The sequence below is a fragment of the Sceloporus undulatus genome, chromosome 2 (assembly GCF_019175285.1).
Source record: "Sceloporus undulatus isolate JIND9_A2432 ecotype Alabama chromosome 2, SceUnd_v1.1, whole genome shotgun sequence".
Lineage (NCBI taxonomy): Eukaryota > Metazoa > Chordata > Lepidosauria > Squamata > Phrynosomatidae > Sceloporus > Sceloporus undulatus.
The window spans coordinates 21,305,092-21,323,247 of record NC_056523.1 but is presented as its reverse complement, the minus strand read 5'-3'; the positions used below and the strand labels follow the sequence as shown (position 1 = coordinate 21,323,247).

At 43.2% G+C, this 18,156-nt stretch overlaps 1 protein-coding gene across 2 annotated transcripts; it reads right to left on the bottom strand.

Moving 5' to 3' along the window:
• Positions 1 to 3,405: 3,405 nt before the first annotated feature.
• Positions 3,406 to 13,342, bottom strand: LOC121923966 (zinc finger protein 496-like). 2 transcript variants are annotated; one of them, XM_042454938.1, is made up of 3 exons: positions 11,784 to 13,342; positions 9,898 to 10,024; positions 3,406 to 8,693 (listed from the first exon to the last, which is right to left on the bottom strand). In XM_042454938.1, exons 1-3 carry the CDS (start codon positions 12,627 to 12,629, stop codon positions 6,889 to 6,891), a joined length of 2,778 nt encoding a protein of 925 aa, XP_042310872.1. In that variant the 5' UTR covers positions 12,630 to 13,342; the 3' UTR covers positions 3,406 to 6,888. The 2 variants fall into 2 exon arrangements, with proteins under 2 accessions (XP_042310872.1, XP_042310873.1); XM_042454939.1 differs by having other exon boundaries at positions 3,406 to 8,690.
• Positions 13,343 to 18,156: the final 4,814 nt, after the last annotated feature.

The window sequence follows — 18,156 nt, the reverse complement described above, 5'->3', positions numbered from 1 at the left end:
AGATTCCTCATCAGGACTATCAGATGTGTTAGCATTCCCATGTCTTTAAATGTGTTCCATAGACTTTCATGATCTCTGAAGTTGAAGGCTTTGCTATAATCTATAAAGCATATGCTGATTTTCTTTTGGAATTCCCTGGTGCGCTCCATTAGCCATCATATGTTTGCAATGTGGTCTCTAGTGCCTCTTCCTTTCCTGAACCCTGCTTGGACCTCTGGGATTTCTCTCTTGGAGTATATATTGGAGTATATATTGCAGAATTTTGAGCACAATTTTGCTTGCATGGGAAATTAGTGCTATGGTCCTATAGTTGTTACAGTCCTTTGTGTCTCCTTTTTTTTGGATGGGGATATATATTGATTATTTCCAATCTGTTGGACATCGTTTGTTTTCCGTATCTGTTGACATATGTTGGTTAGCACCAGAGTTGACTCTGTCAATGTTAATTGCAGCAGTTCAATTGAAATATACACTGTTCCTGGTTATTAGTTTTTTTTTTGCCATTTCTCTTATTGCAGCTTCCACCTCACTTTTTAGAATTTGGGGTTCATCTTCATATGACTCTGAATGTGAAAAAAAAAATGAAATGCATTGATATAGATAGGGGATTCCTGGCTTACACGACTACATGCAAAAGGTATCTAGGAGTCTTAGTAGACCACAAGTTGAACATGAGTCAAGATAGTGATGCGACAGCTAAAAAGGCAAATGCAATTCTAGGCTGTATCAATAGAAGTATAGTGCCTTGATCAAGGGAAGCAATAGTGCCACTGTATTCTGCTTTGGTCAGGCCTCACCTGGAATACTGCATCCAGTCCTGGACACCTACAATTCAAAAAGGTTGTTGACAAGATGGAGTGTCTAGAGGAGTGCCACCAAAATAGTGAAAGGCCTGGAAACTATGAGAGACTTAGGAAGCTGGGTATATTTGGCCTGGAGAAGAGATGGTTAAGAGATAATATGACAGCCCTGTTTAAATATTTGAAGGGATGTCATATTGAGGATAGAAACTGAGAACAATGGATGCAAGCTCCAGGAAAAGAGATTCCACCTCAACATTAGGAGGAACTTCCTGACAGCAAGAGCTGTTCGATAGTGGAATACACTCCCTCAGTGTCGTGGAATCTCTTTCTTTGGAGGTTTTTAAACAGAGACTGGAAGGCCATCTGTCAGTGCGGCTTTGATTGTCTCTTCCAACTCTAGGATTCTATAAAAACTGTTGTTTGTGATGAAAATGTCCAGCAGCCATGAAGGCTGGGGGATCCTGGAGTGTGTCATCCAAGAGTAACTTTTCTCAGTTCTGCCAAGAACTGTTTTAACACTCCTACAAGTTCAGCTGGTTCCAAAGAGAAAGTGAAACACGAGAGCTGCTGGCCACTCAGATATTGATAACAATGTACGCTATTCCATCCAATGGTGGCTGGGCTGGTGGCTTCCACATCTATGGGGCAGTAGTTCTGCACCATATTATAGTCCAAACTGTAAAGGAGATCTCCAAGGTGCTAAACCCCATGCTCAACTCAGGTTAAATACCTTGTATAAAATGAAGAAAAAAGCAGGAGATTCACTGCCTAGCAGACATGGGAGTCACCAGCTTCCGCCTGCTCCTCACAATTGACCCAAATTTAGTTTTTGTGTGTAGACATTAAGAAGTATAGAGGAGCCAGAGAGAAGCATGTGGAGCAACTGCACCCTCCATGAAAGATGCCATGGAAGTAAGCAGAAATCTTGAAGGCCCATCTCCTGAAAACATATTTTGCCATAAGAGTGCAAATGCCATAAAGCCAGTCAGATCCACACTGAATTTCAGCAGCTTCTTCAGGATACCATAACTGATAATACTGCAAGTACTGGCGAAACATCAGGAATAAACACAGAGCCCGAAAAACCCACAAAAAACTACTGTACAGATGCCGGCCATGAAAGCCTTTGACTTCACAATACTGCAAATGTTAGGTGGCTCTGTAGTGGGTTGACTGGCCAAACCCAAAGGGGGTGCTCAGCAATGGCTCCCCTTCATCCTGGAGAAGTGACCAGTGGGGTCTCAAAGGGTTCTGGTCTGGGTCCAGTGCTATTCAACATCTTTATCAATGACTTGGATGAAGGAACAGGGCATGTTTATCAAATTTGCAGATGACACCAAATTAGGAGGGATAGCCAATACCCCAGAAGACAGGATCAGAATTCAAAATGACTTTTAATACATTAGAGAGCTAGGCCAGAACTAACAAAATGAATTTCAGCAGGGAGAAATGCAAGGTACACTACTATATTTAGAAAGAAAAAATAAATAAACTGCACATAGTATTGGTGACAGCTGGCATGACAACAGCACACGTGAAAGTCTTAGTAGAGCACAGGCTGAATGTGAGTCAACAGCGTGATGCGGCAGCTAAAAAAGCCAATATGATCCTGGGCTGCATCAATAGGAGTGTAGTGTCTAGATTGAGGGAAGTAATACTGTCACTCTCTTCTGCTTTCATCTGGAATAATGTCCAGTTCTGGGCACCAAAATTCAAGAAGGATATTGAAAAGCTGGATCATGTCCAGAGGGCGATCAAAATGGTGAAAGATCTTGAAACCATGCCCTATGAGGAGTGACTTTGGGAGCTGGGTATGTTTAGCCTGGAGAAGAGATGGCTAAGAGATGATAATATGGCCGTTTAAATATTTGAAGGGATGCCATATTGAGGATGGAGCAAGCTTGTTTTCCACTGCTCCAGACTATGATGTGGAGCAATGGATGCAAGCTACAGGAAAAGAGAACCCACCTCAACAGTAGGAGGAACTTGTCAGTAAGAGCTGTTTGACAGAGAAATATGCCGCCTAAGAGAATGGTGCTCTCCTTCTTGGAGGCCTTTAAACAGAGGCTGGATGGCCATGAGTTCTTGCATGGCAGGGAGTTGGACTGGATGGCCCTTGTAGTCTCTTCCAACTCTACGATTCTAAGAGGGAGTTTCATCAGGTGCTACTTGATACCTGGTCACAGGACAACACCTACTAAAATTCTCTCATCTACAGAACCATTAAAGGTCAAAACAGCACTCTTCAGTTTTCAGTCTGGAAAGGCTATGCAGACCCAGATGAATAAAGAAACTTGAGTGTTGGTTGCTTAGTGTTTGCTTAATGTTCTTCTGTATGGCATTCAATGTTCTTCTCCTGTATGGCATTCAAATGGAGAGCTGAGTTCAGGCCTTATTGCAGAGTTTCCAACTAGACAGAATTCTTCCATGCCAAGCAAAATTTCTTCGAAGACTGTAGCCAGAATATAAAAATACAAGGCCAGAAAAATGTTTTTGTATTCCCACTATTATTTCCTTGTGGATATTTGTTCAGTTTGCACATTTACAAAACCCAGTGGCTAAAGCATGACAGACTTAACATTCACATACTCAAGACTGGAACTGAAATGCATTAAATGGTTTATTGATACCTAACAACACAGAACCAGGAAAGAAATAGTAGTAAAAGTTACTTGGGTCAATGCCAAAAAAGGATGGGTAGACTTCTTTAAGCTTATTAAACCTAGTTTGCTGTTGCATTTTGGGATTCACGGTACCAAACAATAACATCAAATAAAGCAGGGCCCATTAAAACATAGAAGAGATGACTACAGGAGACAAATTAAAAACAATAAAAAAACAGAATCCTTCTGTGGCAATCCTAATTACGAAAAGTGGGCTGGAATAATAATAAAAAAAGTCTGGGACCGCACAGCCAAAACATACATAAATCAAGGATAAAAATCATATAGGCCTTCAGACAGTGTTGACTGCAGCTCCCAGAATGCCTCACCATTGGCTATGCTAGTTAGGTGCTAATTGGAATTGCAGTCCAATAATATCTGGAGGAGCACATGAGTGCCATGTCTAATGTAAACTGACATTGTGACTGAGAAAAATGTTTCATATGCAGAACTGGTACCAAACCTAACAGTTTAGCTGAAGGAGCCCTGCCTCCCCTCCCAACAGCCATTTAGTGACCAGTGGAGAACAGGGGACATCAGAAAAACATCTGGCTATGTCTGGGACACATTCATATTACTGACTTAGAGCACTATGATCCACCTTTAACTGCTATGCCTCCATTCTATGGAATCTGAGGATTTCTAGTTTGGTGTGGCAGTAGAGCCTTATGGCTGAAAAATTTAAATGCTGCTTCCCAAACTGCCAATCCCAGGTTTCCATAAAATGGAAGCATGACAGTTAACTGCCAATCCCAGGATTCCACAAGATGGAACCATGACAGTTAATTGTTAATCCCAGGATTCCATAAAATGGAAGCATGACAGTTAACAAACAATCCCAGGATTCCACAAGATGGAAGCATGACAGTTAACTGCCAATCGCAGGATTCCATAGATGGAACTGTGACAGTTAAATGCCACTCCCAGTATTCCACAAGAAGGAAGCATGAGCATTCCCAGGATTCCATAAAATGGAAGCATGACAGTTAACTGCCAATCCCAGGATTCCACAGATGGAACCGTGACAGGTAAATGCCAATGCTAGAATTCCACAAGATGGAACCTTGAGAGTTAACTGCCAATCCCAGGATTCCACAAGATGGAACCATGACAGTTAAATGCCACTCCATTATACCACAAGAAGGAAGCATGAGCATTAACTACCAATCCCAGGATTCCACAAGATGGAACCATGACAGTTAATTGTTAATCCCAGGATTCCATAAAATGGAAGCATGACAGTTAACAAACAACCCCAGGATTCCACAAGATGGAAGCATGACAGTTAACTACCAATCCCAGGTTTCCACAGATGGAATTGTGACAGGTAAGTGCCAATACCAGATTTCCACAAGATGGAACCTTGAGAGTTAACTGCCAATCCCAGGATTCCACAAGATGACACCGTGACAGTTAAATGCCACTCCCAGTATTCCACAAGAAGGAAGCATGAGCATTAACTACCAATCCCAGGATTCCATAAAACAGAAGCATAACAGTTAACTGCCAATCCCAGGATTCCATAAAGTGGAACCATGACAGTTAACTGCCAATCCCAGGAACTATAAAACCATAATTCTGGAGTGTGAATGGACCACTGGTCTCAGCAGACAATGTTACTGTTCTGCATCTGGCTAGATGCAGTCGTTCCCAAACTTCAGTCTTCCAGATGTTTTTGCCTTCAGCTGTCAGAATTCCTGACAACTGGCCAAGCTGGCTGGGGCTTCTGGGAGCTGAAGTCCAAAATACTTGAAAGACCCTAGTTTGGGAACAACTGAGTTAAGGAACATAGTCAGATGCTTCCCTGATTTCTCCTACTTTCCACCAGTCATGAAATATCTGTGTTGGTTTCCCCATCACTACAAATAAAAGGTGGGATTGGGGGGATTTGGGTCATGGCACAAGCTCGGTAGAGAATTCTATGCAATGAGGGAAAAAGTGACTTAAAATGGTGTATCATAGAATTGGAAGAGACCCACAAGGGCCATCCAGTCCAATCCTCTGCCATGTAAATTGGATGTACAACAGTTTAAACTGCTAATGCAGCCAATTAAAAAAAGATATTGATGGGCTGGAGCATGTCCAAAGGAGGGCAACCAAAAGGGTCTAGAAACTATGCCCTATGAGGAAAGGCATAGGGCGCTGGGTATGTTTAGCCTGGAGAAGAGAAAGGTAGTTGATACTCTTGCAATTCTAGTGTGCTACTGAAGGGAGCAATCAAACTGGCACTTCACTTGGTCTCTGTACCATCCTGGTGGTCATCTACACAGACACAATAAGTCATGGGCTGTACTCAATCAGTGGGATGGAGAAACTGTTCTGTGTTTCAGTCCAAACGTTAAAAGATATACCTATGGTGCTGAATCCTACAACTAAAAGAGATTTTGCAGGTCAAATAGCCCCTTGAAATTCCAGAGGAAACATTGGAACAGACTCACTACCCCACTGATAGAGAGGCCAACAGCTGCCACTGGATAGAAGAATGTTTTCTTGTTAATGATCACCAGTCAAGGTTAATGATCACCAGTCAAGGTCTGAAAGCTTGCGAAGATTTTCCAAGAGGGCAAACAGAGGTGCATCTACATTCTAGAAATGATGCAGTTTGGCAACACTTTAACTGCCACAGCTCCCATCCTATAGGCTTGTGGGGCTTGTAGTTTTGTGAGGTACAAACACACTTCGGCAGAAAGACTTTGTAAAACTACAGATCCCAGGATACCATAGGATGGAGCTACAGCACTTAACGCAGTGTCAAACTGATTATTTCTAAGGTGCAGATGCACCCCAGGAGTGCTGATTTCAAAGGCGGTGGATTCATTGGCCTAAATCGACTGCTACTCCGAACTACAACAGATCCCTTGAATCAATGAAACATACATTAGCGCTTTGCCTTGCTCCCATCATTTCCGTGGGTTCCCATCATTTCTATCGGTTTCCATCATTTCCATGGGTCTACTGTATTTAATACTAACAACTGAATTTAGTATGCAAAGGGATCTTGTAGCACTTTTGAGACTGAGCAAAAGAATGTGTAGCACAGACTTTCATAGAATGGGTTTACATCTTTGACTAAGTCTATGAAAGCTTATGCCACAACTTCTTTCACTCAGTCTCAAAAGTGCCACAAGATCCCTCTGCTCAATGATATTCCAAACTAACACAGCTATGTCTTGGAACTGACATAGATCATCTCAAGGTATATTTGCCTAATATGTTGGGGCTGGTGCCCTATTTGTGCCGATGGGCTACAACCATTTCTCTCTTTCCTGAAAAATTCCCAGGGAGTGGCAGCCAATGGCTCAGGGGCCAGCACTGGTCCATGGAATACCACTTGGAGTAGCATGGGTCTAGACCTATTTAACCCCCCCTCCTCAAAGGAGCAGCCTTAGACTTCTCTCTGAACCAGTTGGAGAGCTTCTTTCTCATGAGTTAGGAGACAGATTCAGGGGACTGGCCCCTCTAGTGATCTTCAGTGATGACCACAGTCCTGCTATAACATTGGTTTGAGCAAATTTCCCACCTAATTTGGCCTCAATCGCTTTAATATCATTACAGTGCTGTACAAGCTGGGCCTTGGTGTTTCGGGAGGTATCTTCTAAATTGGAAATCCGATGTTCAGCTTCATCAGTGCACCCAGAGAGGCTTCCCAGGGCATTCTGGATGCCAGTTATTGTAGTGTGCAAGTTGGAGACTGCAGACTTAATTTCTGCAGTGTCTGCAGCCACTTGCTGCAGTACACCAATCAGCTGGGCCAGAGAAGGCTCAGTGTCCACTTTGTTTAGAAGTGGCGGGGAAGAAGATCTCTGTTGACATGCCAGTCCTTTGGGGTCTGGCACGGAACAGTTAACTTCCGAGGATATTTTGACTGTCTCTATTGGCAGATGCAATGCTTCACAAGTTTGGATGTAGGGTTTTAAGGAATAGTACTGTGAGGTTTCCATTAGGCCTTTTTCTCCTTCAGGAAGCCTGCAACTACATGGTCTGTAACAGCTCTGGTTTTCCCAATTCAAAAGTTTCTGAGATTTCCGTCTTGCATGAATTCTCTCATGTGCTCCAAGGAGAGATTTGACACATGTGCTTCTCCTATTAAAATATTTCTCCTTTCCCCCATTTTTTTTGCATTTTGTAGAAATGGAGAGGCCACTGGAGTTTCCCCCAGATTCAGACCAGCTGAGCTCTTCTAAATTCTGTGACAATAGCTTTTCACACTTCAGATATGTATTCAGATCTTTCCCACAGCTGGTTTTCTGATTATCAACGTGCTCTGAGATTTCCTCTTGATCTCCACAATCAATGCATGTACGCTGGATCTCTGGACTTAGTTGACCAAAGGGGTGGAACATCTCTTTTGCATGTTCCTCTGAGGTATTTCCAAAAAGAATGGGTTTCTCCTGATGTTTTTCCCTTCCTGAACTGCTGGCCTGATGGCTCTTCACACTATTTTTCTTCTGGTTCTCAGTGGTTAAACCTGCAATTTCATTCAATTCAGTGGGACTATATTTTGAGCTAATGTGTACAGGATCAGGCAGCAAGTCTTGCTCAGGATTCTGGGAAATCTCCTCTGACATTTCCAATGAATCCTCAGGCAGAACCGCACAGTCAGCTTGTCCCCCATTATGGATTTTCTCATTACTGACATGATTTAATGATTTATTTTGTTGTGCATCATCAATAACTATGTGCAGAACCTCATCGCCTGGTCTCACATCTTGAAGAAATGGGTCCCATAACCATTTTTTTAAAACAACAGATTTGTCTTCTTTCATTTCCAAGTGGTTTGAGTTCTGCCTCTCCGTACTGTTTTGGCCCTCTCTGACTGAGTTGTGCTCAAGATTCTGGAGATTCTTCTGTTCTGATAGTTCATGTAATTCTCCAGGTAGTATCAGTTCAGGATCTTCCTCAATGGGACCTTTCTGAGTATCAAGAAACACTGTGGATTCACTCTGTTTCTCACAGTCAGTATAGAGGCACCAGGACTCCTGTCTCAGTTCAGTATCTGGATGAACTTTGCCTCTAACTAGTTTCCTCAAAGCCTCTCTAAAATAAACAAACTGTCCCTCTTTTCCTGAGCTGTTTTTCTGTTGGTTTTCCATACAGTTCTCCCTGATTAAGTCCTGTTTGGGATTCGGCGAAAGCGCCCCATGTTTTTCTGACATCTCCACTACAGGTTCAGCCATTTGCTGCCAAGAGTCCATCTCTTCACTTTTGCCATCTGGCCCACTTCCTGCTGAAGCAAAGAAATGAAACAAGTCATTAAAAATATGTCTACAGCAGAACCTCTGCTGCTATTCCGAAGTTATCAGAAAATTAAATATTATTAAAGTAATATTATTCATAAAGTGGTTAGGACACTGTAGTGGGCCTTTGGTATCCACTGGGGTTTTGTTCCAGGACGCCCCATGGATACTAAAATCCATGGATGCTGAAGTCCAATTATATACAACTGCATAGTAAAATAGCGTCCCTTATATAAAATGGCAAAATCTAGCTTTTCTTTTTGATATTGTTTTTTGGGGAAATATTTTTCAAGCTGCAGATGGGTGAATCTGTGGATACAAAATCCATAGATATGGAGGCTGTACAGTACCTGTAAACAGAAATAAATGACATATGGGGAGATAGGAATGCCACCCGCTCCTTAAGTTTCCTTGGGTCCTAGTTATGGGGAAAAAAGGTGGGCCAATAATAAAGAGGGTGACAATGACAGCAAAAGAGCCAGTGTGCTGTAGTGGTCTCAGTGTTGGTATACAACTCCAGCAGACCAGGTTGCGAATCTCTGCTCAGCCACGGAAAGCTACCGAGTGACCTTGGGTAAATGAAACCACACTCTCTAGGCCTATGAAGAAAGCAATGACAAACACCTTCTGAAAAATCCTTACCAACAAAAAACCCATGATGGGGTTCCCATAATTGGAGTTGAATTACAGAACACCAATAGTAATAACAAAAATAAAAATCCCTCTCCAAATTAGGTTGTTGGAAAAGAATAAGTAAAGGAAATCTGAGAGTTTTGTGTGTGTGTGTGTGTGTGTGTGTGTGTGAGAGAGAGAGAGAGATTGAGAAACTGAGGGAGGATGGGGTAGATGACTTGTAGCCTTTGTTGTGGTACCTATTCCAAATTCCTGGGCTGAATATATGCTCAAAGTCATGTGTGTGTATTGTATGCCCCTCAAGTCATTTTTGACTAATGGCAACCCTAATGTGAACCATCTTACTACTTTCTTATTGGTTTACCCCTATTCTTCCTGTGTTACTATTTTGAACTTGGGGCTTTGGTGGTAGGTATTTGAGTTTCAGTATAAAATGAAGAAGACCCTGAGAACCTGAACAATGTCCATCCCTGTATTACATCATAGCTACTCAAAAGCTATATACATGTTATTTTTAAAAACCTAATAGTCCATCACTTGGATTTTCTTCAGAGTCCTTACCTAGGCAGGCCACATTGTCATAATTCTGATGCATGACATTCCAGTAAAGGGTTTTTTCTCTGTGGCTCAACAGATCCCATTCATCTGCAGTGAAGCCCACAGATACATCATCAAAGGTTATTTGGTCCTAAAACAAGCAGAGGAATATTGGATTAATATTTTGCAAATGCTTGGAGGCAGAATTACTGAGCTATCCCCAGCTCCACCAGAGACTTCCCACATGGTCTCAAACAAGTCCTTATTGTAGCTAGACACCATAGCATCTAGAGTTGTTTCTACCTCATTTTGCTTAGCTATAATGTTCATATGAGTCTCAAGACAATTTCTTATCATTTGTTTCTATCCTATTCCATATTATTACCCTTTGCAACTCCTGGTTCCCACCACCCATTTCTCTGTTTACTCTATGAACACCAAGGAAAGGAATGATCAGTATCAGGCTTCACACTTACTGAAGAGCTGAGGATTAAGAATAAATTCCAAAGCACTTGTTTGATAAAAGACATATATCAGTCAGGAATCAGCATTCAGACTGGACATGCAATCAGATTGTGAATATGAATTTGCTATCTGTGCTTGGACCTCCTGGTTCAGCAGCCAGTCAGATACCAAGAGCAAGGGGAGATGAGACCAACAGAAAAAGAAAAGAAAGGAAAGGCAGGAAACATTTTCTTCTGTTGAAAATCCATGGCACGCCTGGAAGTACTTCCCTCAAAATGTCTGCCTACTAGAGGCAGCTTGGCCTGCACTTTGCAGAGCTTTAAAAGAGGAAAGCACAGAAAATATGCCAGGAAAAACAACTACCCCTGTCAGACAGGAGTGTACTTTACATGTGTGTGCAAAGTATATGCAATTGAATCCAGATAAAGTTTTCTGTTCGACCCAGACCCATGAATCTGTAAGATTCAGGAGTGGCTGGTGGTTTCCATGTCAGTGTCATGGTGGATCTGCTCTGGGTTTTAGTCCAAACTTTATGCCTCACTGTCATGGGAACAACCAGTCACCACTGCTAGTACTACTTTTCTCACAATCCCAGGCAAAAAAATCACAACAGACAACCATTTCTAGCCAGGAAGACATAATTAATTTTTCCTTACAGCAGGGCTGTCTGCACTGCTGATTTCTGGTTCATAAGCACTCATGGACAATACCAACCAATACTGTATTTCCCAGTCTAACTTTAGAATCAACAAGTACAGTGGGCCCTCCACATTCACAGGAGCTACCTAGGGAAGTAGGAAATTCACAAATAAAAAACCACTATTTTCTAGCACAACTTTATGGTAATTATCAGGTAGAAAGTGACTACAGAATTACACTGGAGGACCTACAAATGCCTAGAGAAACGTGAAATCGAAGGCTTTCATGGCTGGCATCCATAGATTTTTGTGGGGTTTTCAGGCCATGTGGCCATGTTCTGGAAGAGTTTATTCTGCACATTTCACCAGCATCTGTGGCTGGCATCTTCAGAGAATGTTGGCATGGAAGTGAGCATGTCAGCATTCTCTGAAGATGCCAGCCACAGATGCTTGCAAAATGTCACACTCTTCCAGAACACGGCCACATAGCCCGAAAAACCCACAAAAAGCCTAGAGAAATGTTTTCTCTAGGAATCTCTAGGTCCTCCAGCATGACTCTATGGTCAGTTTCTGACAGAATCATACTGGAGGACCTAGAGATTCCTAGAGAGAACACAGCCTGAATCCCATTTGGGGAGAAAATCAGGATACAAATTCCATATATAAATAAATATTAATCAAGTGTGGAAATAATCAAATCCACAAAAGTCAAAGCCGCAAATGTGGAGAGCTGATGGTACATCACAATTTCTGCATTTTAAAAAGAGCTCTGCTCATTGCCCCCTTAGCATATTTAATGCCCAGCACCTGAACAGTGTGGTCTGTTGGGCGCTCCTTGAAATAGCCCTCAGCCAGCTGAGCTGCCTCCTTGCTGCTGCCTGGCTCCTGGGCTCTCACCCACGTCCGCATGTCCACCGGGAGCATATCCAGGAACTGTTCCAGGATGACCATGTCCACAATCTGCTCCTTGCTGTGCTCTTGGGGACACAGCCATTGCTGAGCTGCCTCGCTCAGCCTGGAGAGGACCTCCTGGGGAGCTTTTCCAGGTGGGACAGGGCTTGTGCGGAACCTCAGCCGGCCGGCTTCCTGATGGGCCCAAGACAAAGATGAATGGCATGTGCTTGTCTCCTCATGGGGAACAGGGGTGGCTTTGCAAATCTCCTCCACAGTTCCCTCCCTGGGACTCTCAGTCCAACCAGGAGATGGCTGAGGAAGGGTTGAAGGTGGCTCTTTTGCAGGGGTGGGAGTCCGTAGATCAGACGTACTTTGCCGGAGGGCGTTCAGACACGCTCTCAAGCGCTGGATTGTCTGTTTGGGATTGTTCTGGGTACAGGGCTTCTTCTTAGCCAGGGCTCCTAGTGATGTCTCGCAGTTCGGAGTAACTGCTACCGATTCTTGGCTGGCGGCCGTTTCTTTGGGGCCACAGGCCCTCCTTTTTGTTTTCCCCGCCGTCTCATCGGGAGGATGGCGATGCGGGAAGTACTTGACCACCTGGCCTCCGCGCGTATGGACCCTCCCTGTGCAAGGGAGCTTCTGGTGGTCGGCACACTTCCATAAAACCTTGCCCCCACTCGCCCGCTCTTTCCGATGGAGGTATCCTTTGTAGAGGAGCTGGTCTCGGCCTTTCTGGCTCTTGACGTACTGCAGGGACATCCTCCCCTCGTCTTGCGGAGGCTGGGGGAGGGGATCTGGCTGGTCCAAGTGGAGTCAATAAATCAAGAGCACAAAGGAAGAAAGTAAAAAGAGCTGCCACAAGCCCCTCTCAAGAGGCAAACGGATTTTTCTTGCTGTTGCTGGCAAAGTCCAAAGGGGCCCCTCCACCCCTAAAAGATGACCAGGCCCCCTTCCAGCCCAGCTCTTAGTCGGATCTGACACTGGCGGGATTCGCAAACCAAACTAAACCCATGTTCTCCACAATCTTCTTTGAGGGGGATATTCTCAGCCCAACCAGCAATTCAGTGGCCAAGAGGGAGCTTGACTTAGTTCCTCGTTACATCCTATTCCTTTCCTTCTTTCTCTCTCTAACAGGGAATGTGACTTAATCTCTTTTCTTTTTCCCTAACAGGGAATCTGAATCAATTCCGATCCTTTTTTCCTTCTATAACAGGGAGTTTAACTCGATTCCTTTCCCTTTGTTCCTCTCTAACGGGGAGCTTGAGTTAATTCCGTTCCTTTTCCCCCCGCTCTGTAACGAAAACCTTAATTCCTTTCCCTTTTGTGTCCCCCCAGACGTTACTCAGCCTTTGGAAACGCCAGCGCCCAGGCCGCTCTTCCCGGGGGACTGGAGAAGCAGCAGGAGCGATAAAAGCAGCCTCCAGCGGACCTCACCCTGGCAGTTCTCACTCCGGTCGGAGACAGTGTGTGCCCACGTGACTGCCCACAAAACCAGCACGTATCCGGCGAGCACCAGCAGCCGACGATTGATTAGCCACGCCTCCTCTGATTTGGGGGAGGAGTCAGCGTCGGATCAGCTCGGGCGTCGATTGCGAGGGGCTGAGGGGACGCTGAGGGAAGTAGAACCTTCGCAGGCGAGACGGCGAGGAGGACAGGGTTGATTTCGCCCAGCAATACTTAGAGCGCCCTCTGGTGGCAAGACCGAGCCAAGCCAGGTTCTATAATAATAATAATAATAATAAGAAGAAGAAGAAGAAGAAGAAGAAGAAGCACTAATAATAAGCATTGAATAATAGTAATAATAAGCATTAAATAATAATAATAAGCATTAAAATAATATTAATATTAATAAGCATTAAAATACTACTACTAATAATATCCTGTCTTTTTTGCAGTAATGGGACTCAAGAGGGCTAAACAATACAGTTTAAAAACCCTACAAAAGTTATATAAAAGTATAAATATACAATTAAACAATATATTAATACAATGAAAATTCTAAAATGCATTACAGGAATCATGATCATCATCATGTATATCCCATCTTTCTTGCTGTAATGGGACTCCCGAGGGATAACAACATTTTAAACAATAGAGGTTAAGAACCCAACAAAAGTTATGTAAAAGTATAAAATATACAATTAAACGATCATACTGTATATTAAAACAGTGAAAATACTAAAATACATTAAAGGAATAATAAAAACGTGTTAAAGCAATCATCATCATCATCATCATTTATATCCTGCCTTTCTCGCAGTAATGAGACTCAAGGGGCCCACAACATTTTAACCAATACAGTTAAAAAACCCTACTAAAGTTATATAAAAGTATAAAATGTACAATTAAACAATCATATATTAAAGCAATGAAAATACTAAAATGCATTCAAGCAATACAAATTAAAAGAAAGAAAAGTATATTGTTTGTTGTTGGGATCTTCCAGTCATTTCTGACTCATGGTGACCCAAAGATATCATAGGGTTTTTACTTTCAAGGTTTGTTCAGAGGAGGGTTTGCCATTGGCTTCCCTTGAGGCTGTGAGAGTGTGCACCCAGTGGGTTTCGTGGCCGAGCCGGGATTCTCCAGAGTCGTAGCGCAAACCCTTATGCCACACTGGCTCTGCAAAAACTATGTACAGACCCTTAAAAAACTTCAACCCCAGCACCACGTGGCACAAAGAGACCAACCTCAACAGTTTATAAAGGCCTGCTGCAGGAAGAAGAGCAGGGATGGAGCCATCCTGGCCTCTCCAGGGAGGGAGCTGCAGAGCCTGGGAGCAGCCACCAAGAAGGCCCTTTCTCTTGTTTCCACCAAATGAGATGGTGGTAGTGGGGCAGGAAGAAGGGCCTCTCCTGATGATCTCAGTGCTCTAATGGCTTGTAAAGGGAGATATGGGGCCCAAACAGACAGGCCAAAATAAAGCTGCTTTAGGTCACTTTGGAGGTATGCTGTTTAAATGACACACTCATCTTATGAGGCCAGAAGCTGCACCAAAGCTGCACTCCAGTCCTTAGGGCTGGAGCATGGCTTTGGCGCAGCTTCCAGCCTCTTAGGATGCAGGCATCATTTAAACAGCATACCTCCAAAGTGACCCAAAGCAGCTTTAGTTTGGCCTGTCTGTTTGGGCTCATGGTCCTTCAAATAACCTGGACCCAAGCCATATAGGATTTTATAGGTCAAAACCAGCACTTTGAATTGTGCCTGTAAACAGATTGGCAACCAACAGAGCTGTTGGATGCAGAAGGCATGTTCTCTGCCACTAGTTAAGGCTGATTTCAACACTGAGTCATACTGTAGTTCCACCTAGTACAGTATTAAAAACCATCCATCAGTGATATCTTTATTGGCCAACCGAAATGCACAATATACATGTTTGCAAGCTTTCGAAGCTCCATGGGCTTCTTCACAAACCAAACAGGAGGGGAAAAATAATTGAAGATGTTAGTCAGATGCCTGCATGTTGTTTCAGTCCTTAATAAAGAGGTTAAAATGGGGAGGATATCTTTGGCAGACAGGATCCTGCTCCTGGCCATGCGGCAATAGGGATATTTTCAAAGTCCAGGAAATTTAAAATCCATTTGTATCTCAACAGGAACTCTTCTTTTGCAATACAATATGTCCAGTATTGTCTGCTCTGAGTAACAGTGGCTCTCCAAGGCTTCAGGCAGCAGCTTTAATCCCATGTTTTTGTTTTCCCCAGTGAATGGATCAGTGAAGCAGATGCTGGTATAAGCCAAGCCTCAAACATGGAAGAACTATCGCCAAACAGAGCGGACATCACTGCAGTGGATGGACCAAAAGATGGACCAGATCATGGGAAGTCGTGGAAAATTGATGGGTCTAAATTACTGCTTTCCGATTCCTTTACTAGAATGGTCAGTGGCTGGGAGTCTGCTGGAATTCTTGGAATTGTAGTCCAAAAAAGTAACTTCTGCAGGCTGTAGGTTGGACTCACCAGTCATGCTTGGTGGAAGGAAAGTCTGAGAGTTGGGAGAGTCCTACCCAAAAGATGCCTTTCCTAAACTCAACAACAAAGGCCGCACCTAGTGAAAGGCAACTTCCATATGTGCCTTGTAGTTCCCAATGATTGAGGAGGGCTGATTGCCACTCCCCCAAATGAGACAGATCCACACATTATTAGACAAAAGCAAGAAACAAAGGAAATACAAACATATGGGTTCACCATTAGTTTATTAGCAAATATTGTCAAAATTGCAGTTCTCATGGAGAGGGAGGAAATACCAGTTTCCATTCTTCCAAAAAACTAGAGAATTTTCACAATGTGTCAGCCTCATTGAGGAGTTCCAAACAACAGCAGAAACAGTTTTGACATTACCAAATATAATCTCAGTTAGTAAAATGGAACAGATTTTGTTTTCAACAGACTGAAACGTTAGTGTCTCATAGAGCACAAATCAGTTGTGTTTCACAAGACTGCTGTGGGTTACCTCTTGGCTGCTACCTAAACCCAAAAATGATATCTTTTCCATGTTGTTCAAATCCAAAGAATCACTGTGAGATACAGGGTGTATACACTGCAGAAATAATGCAGTTTGACACCACTTTCATAGAATCATGGAATCCTAGAGTTGGAAGAGGCCAAAAGGGCCATCCAGTCCAACCCCTTCCATGCAGGAACTCACAATCAAAGCACCCCCGACAGATGGCCATCCAGCCTCTGCTTAAAGACCTCCAAAGAAGGAGACTCCACTGTTGAACAGCTCTTAGTGTCAGGAAGGGTGGAATCTCTTTTCTTGCAGCTTGCATCCATTGTTTGGGGTCCTATTCTCTGGAGCAGCAGAAAACAGGTTTGCTCCATCCTCAATAGGACACCCCTTCAAATACTTAAACAGGGCTATCATGTCCCCTGTTAACCATCTATTCTCCAGGCTAAACATACCCAGCTCCCTAAGTCTCTCCCCATAAGGCATGGTTTCCAGACCCTTCACCATTTTGTTTGCCCTCCTCTGGACACGCTTCAGTTTCTCAATGTCCTTTTTAAATTGTGGTGCCCAGAACTGTACACAGTATTCCAGTTGAGGCATAACCAAAGCAGAACAGAATGGCACTGTTACTTCCCTCTAGACACTATACTTCTGTTGATGCAGCCTAGAATCACATTAGCCTTTTTAGCTGCTGCATCATGTTCAACTTGTGGTATACTAGGACTCTTAGATCCCTTTCAATGTCATCTTGTTAAGTCCCCCATCCTATATCTGTGCATTTCATTTTTTCTGTCTAAATGCAATACCTTACATTTCTCTGTTGAATTTCATTTTGTTAGCTTTGGCCCAGTTTTCTAATCTATTCAGGTCATTTTGAATTTTGATCCTCTCCTTTGGGGTATTAGCTACTCATCCTAATTTGGTGCCATCTGCAAATTTGATAAGCATGCCCTCTGTTCTTTCATCTAACTTACTGACAACTGTTTATTTGTCATGGCTCTATCTTACAGAATTCCAGAATCTGTAGTTTTACAAGGCACCAGCACCTGGCCAAAGACCTCGTAAAACTAAATCCCAAGACTAGGATTGCCATGGCTTCAAAAGAATGGCTCCTATATTGGTTCCTGGTTCCCCTTGATGAATGGATTTTGGGGCAATCCCCCTTGGTTGGGAATACCAGGATTCCACAGGATTGAACTGCAGAACTTAAAATGGTGTCAAACTGTGTTGTTTCTACAGTGTAGATGTACGCACAAAGTGGATGTGGAGAAACTCTTCCCCACCCCTATTTCTCATGTAACTAGAATCTAGGATCATCACTGAAGTAAAAGGTTGATGGGAGATTCAGAACAGATTATGGAAATCATTGTCACAAGATGTAGTGATGATGGGCAACTTGGATGGCTTTAAAAGAGGATCAGATTTGTGGAGGATGAGTTTATCAGTGACTATTAGCTGTGGTGGCTATACATTGTTCTTGTTGTGTGCCTTCAAATAGTTTCTGATTTATGGCAACCCTAAAGATATCCTATCATGCGGTTTTCTTGGCAAGAGTTGTTATGAGGTTTGCCATTGCATAATCTCTCTCTCTCTGACTTACAAAAATATGTGTTTAACTATCCTTTAGTAACTATGGGTGGGACATTGGGTGTATTTACATGTCATGGTAGCCAGGTTTTAGTGAGAGACAGGGTTAGCATGGACAAGCCAGCATGTTGGCTTCCAGTGCCCTATGGCTCCTGCTAGCAATGGGAGCAGTAAAACAAAGTGAAGATTTTAGTGCACAATGCGATTATCCTGATACGTAAACTCAGATGCAGTTGGGATGCTGAGCAAAC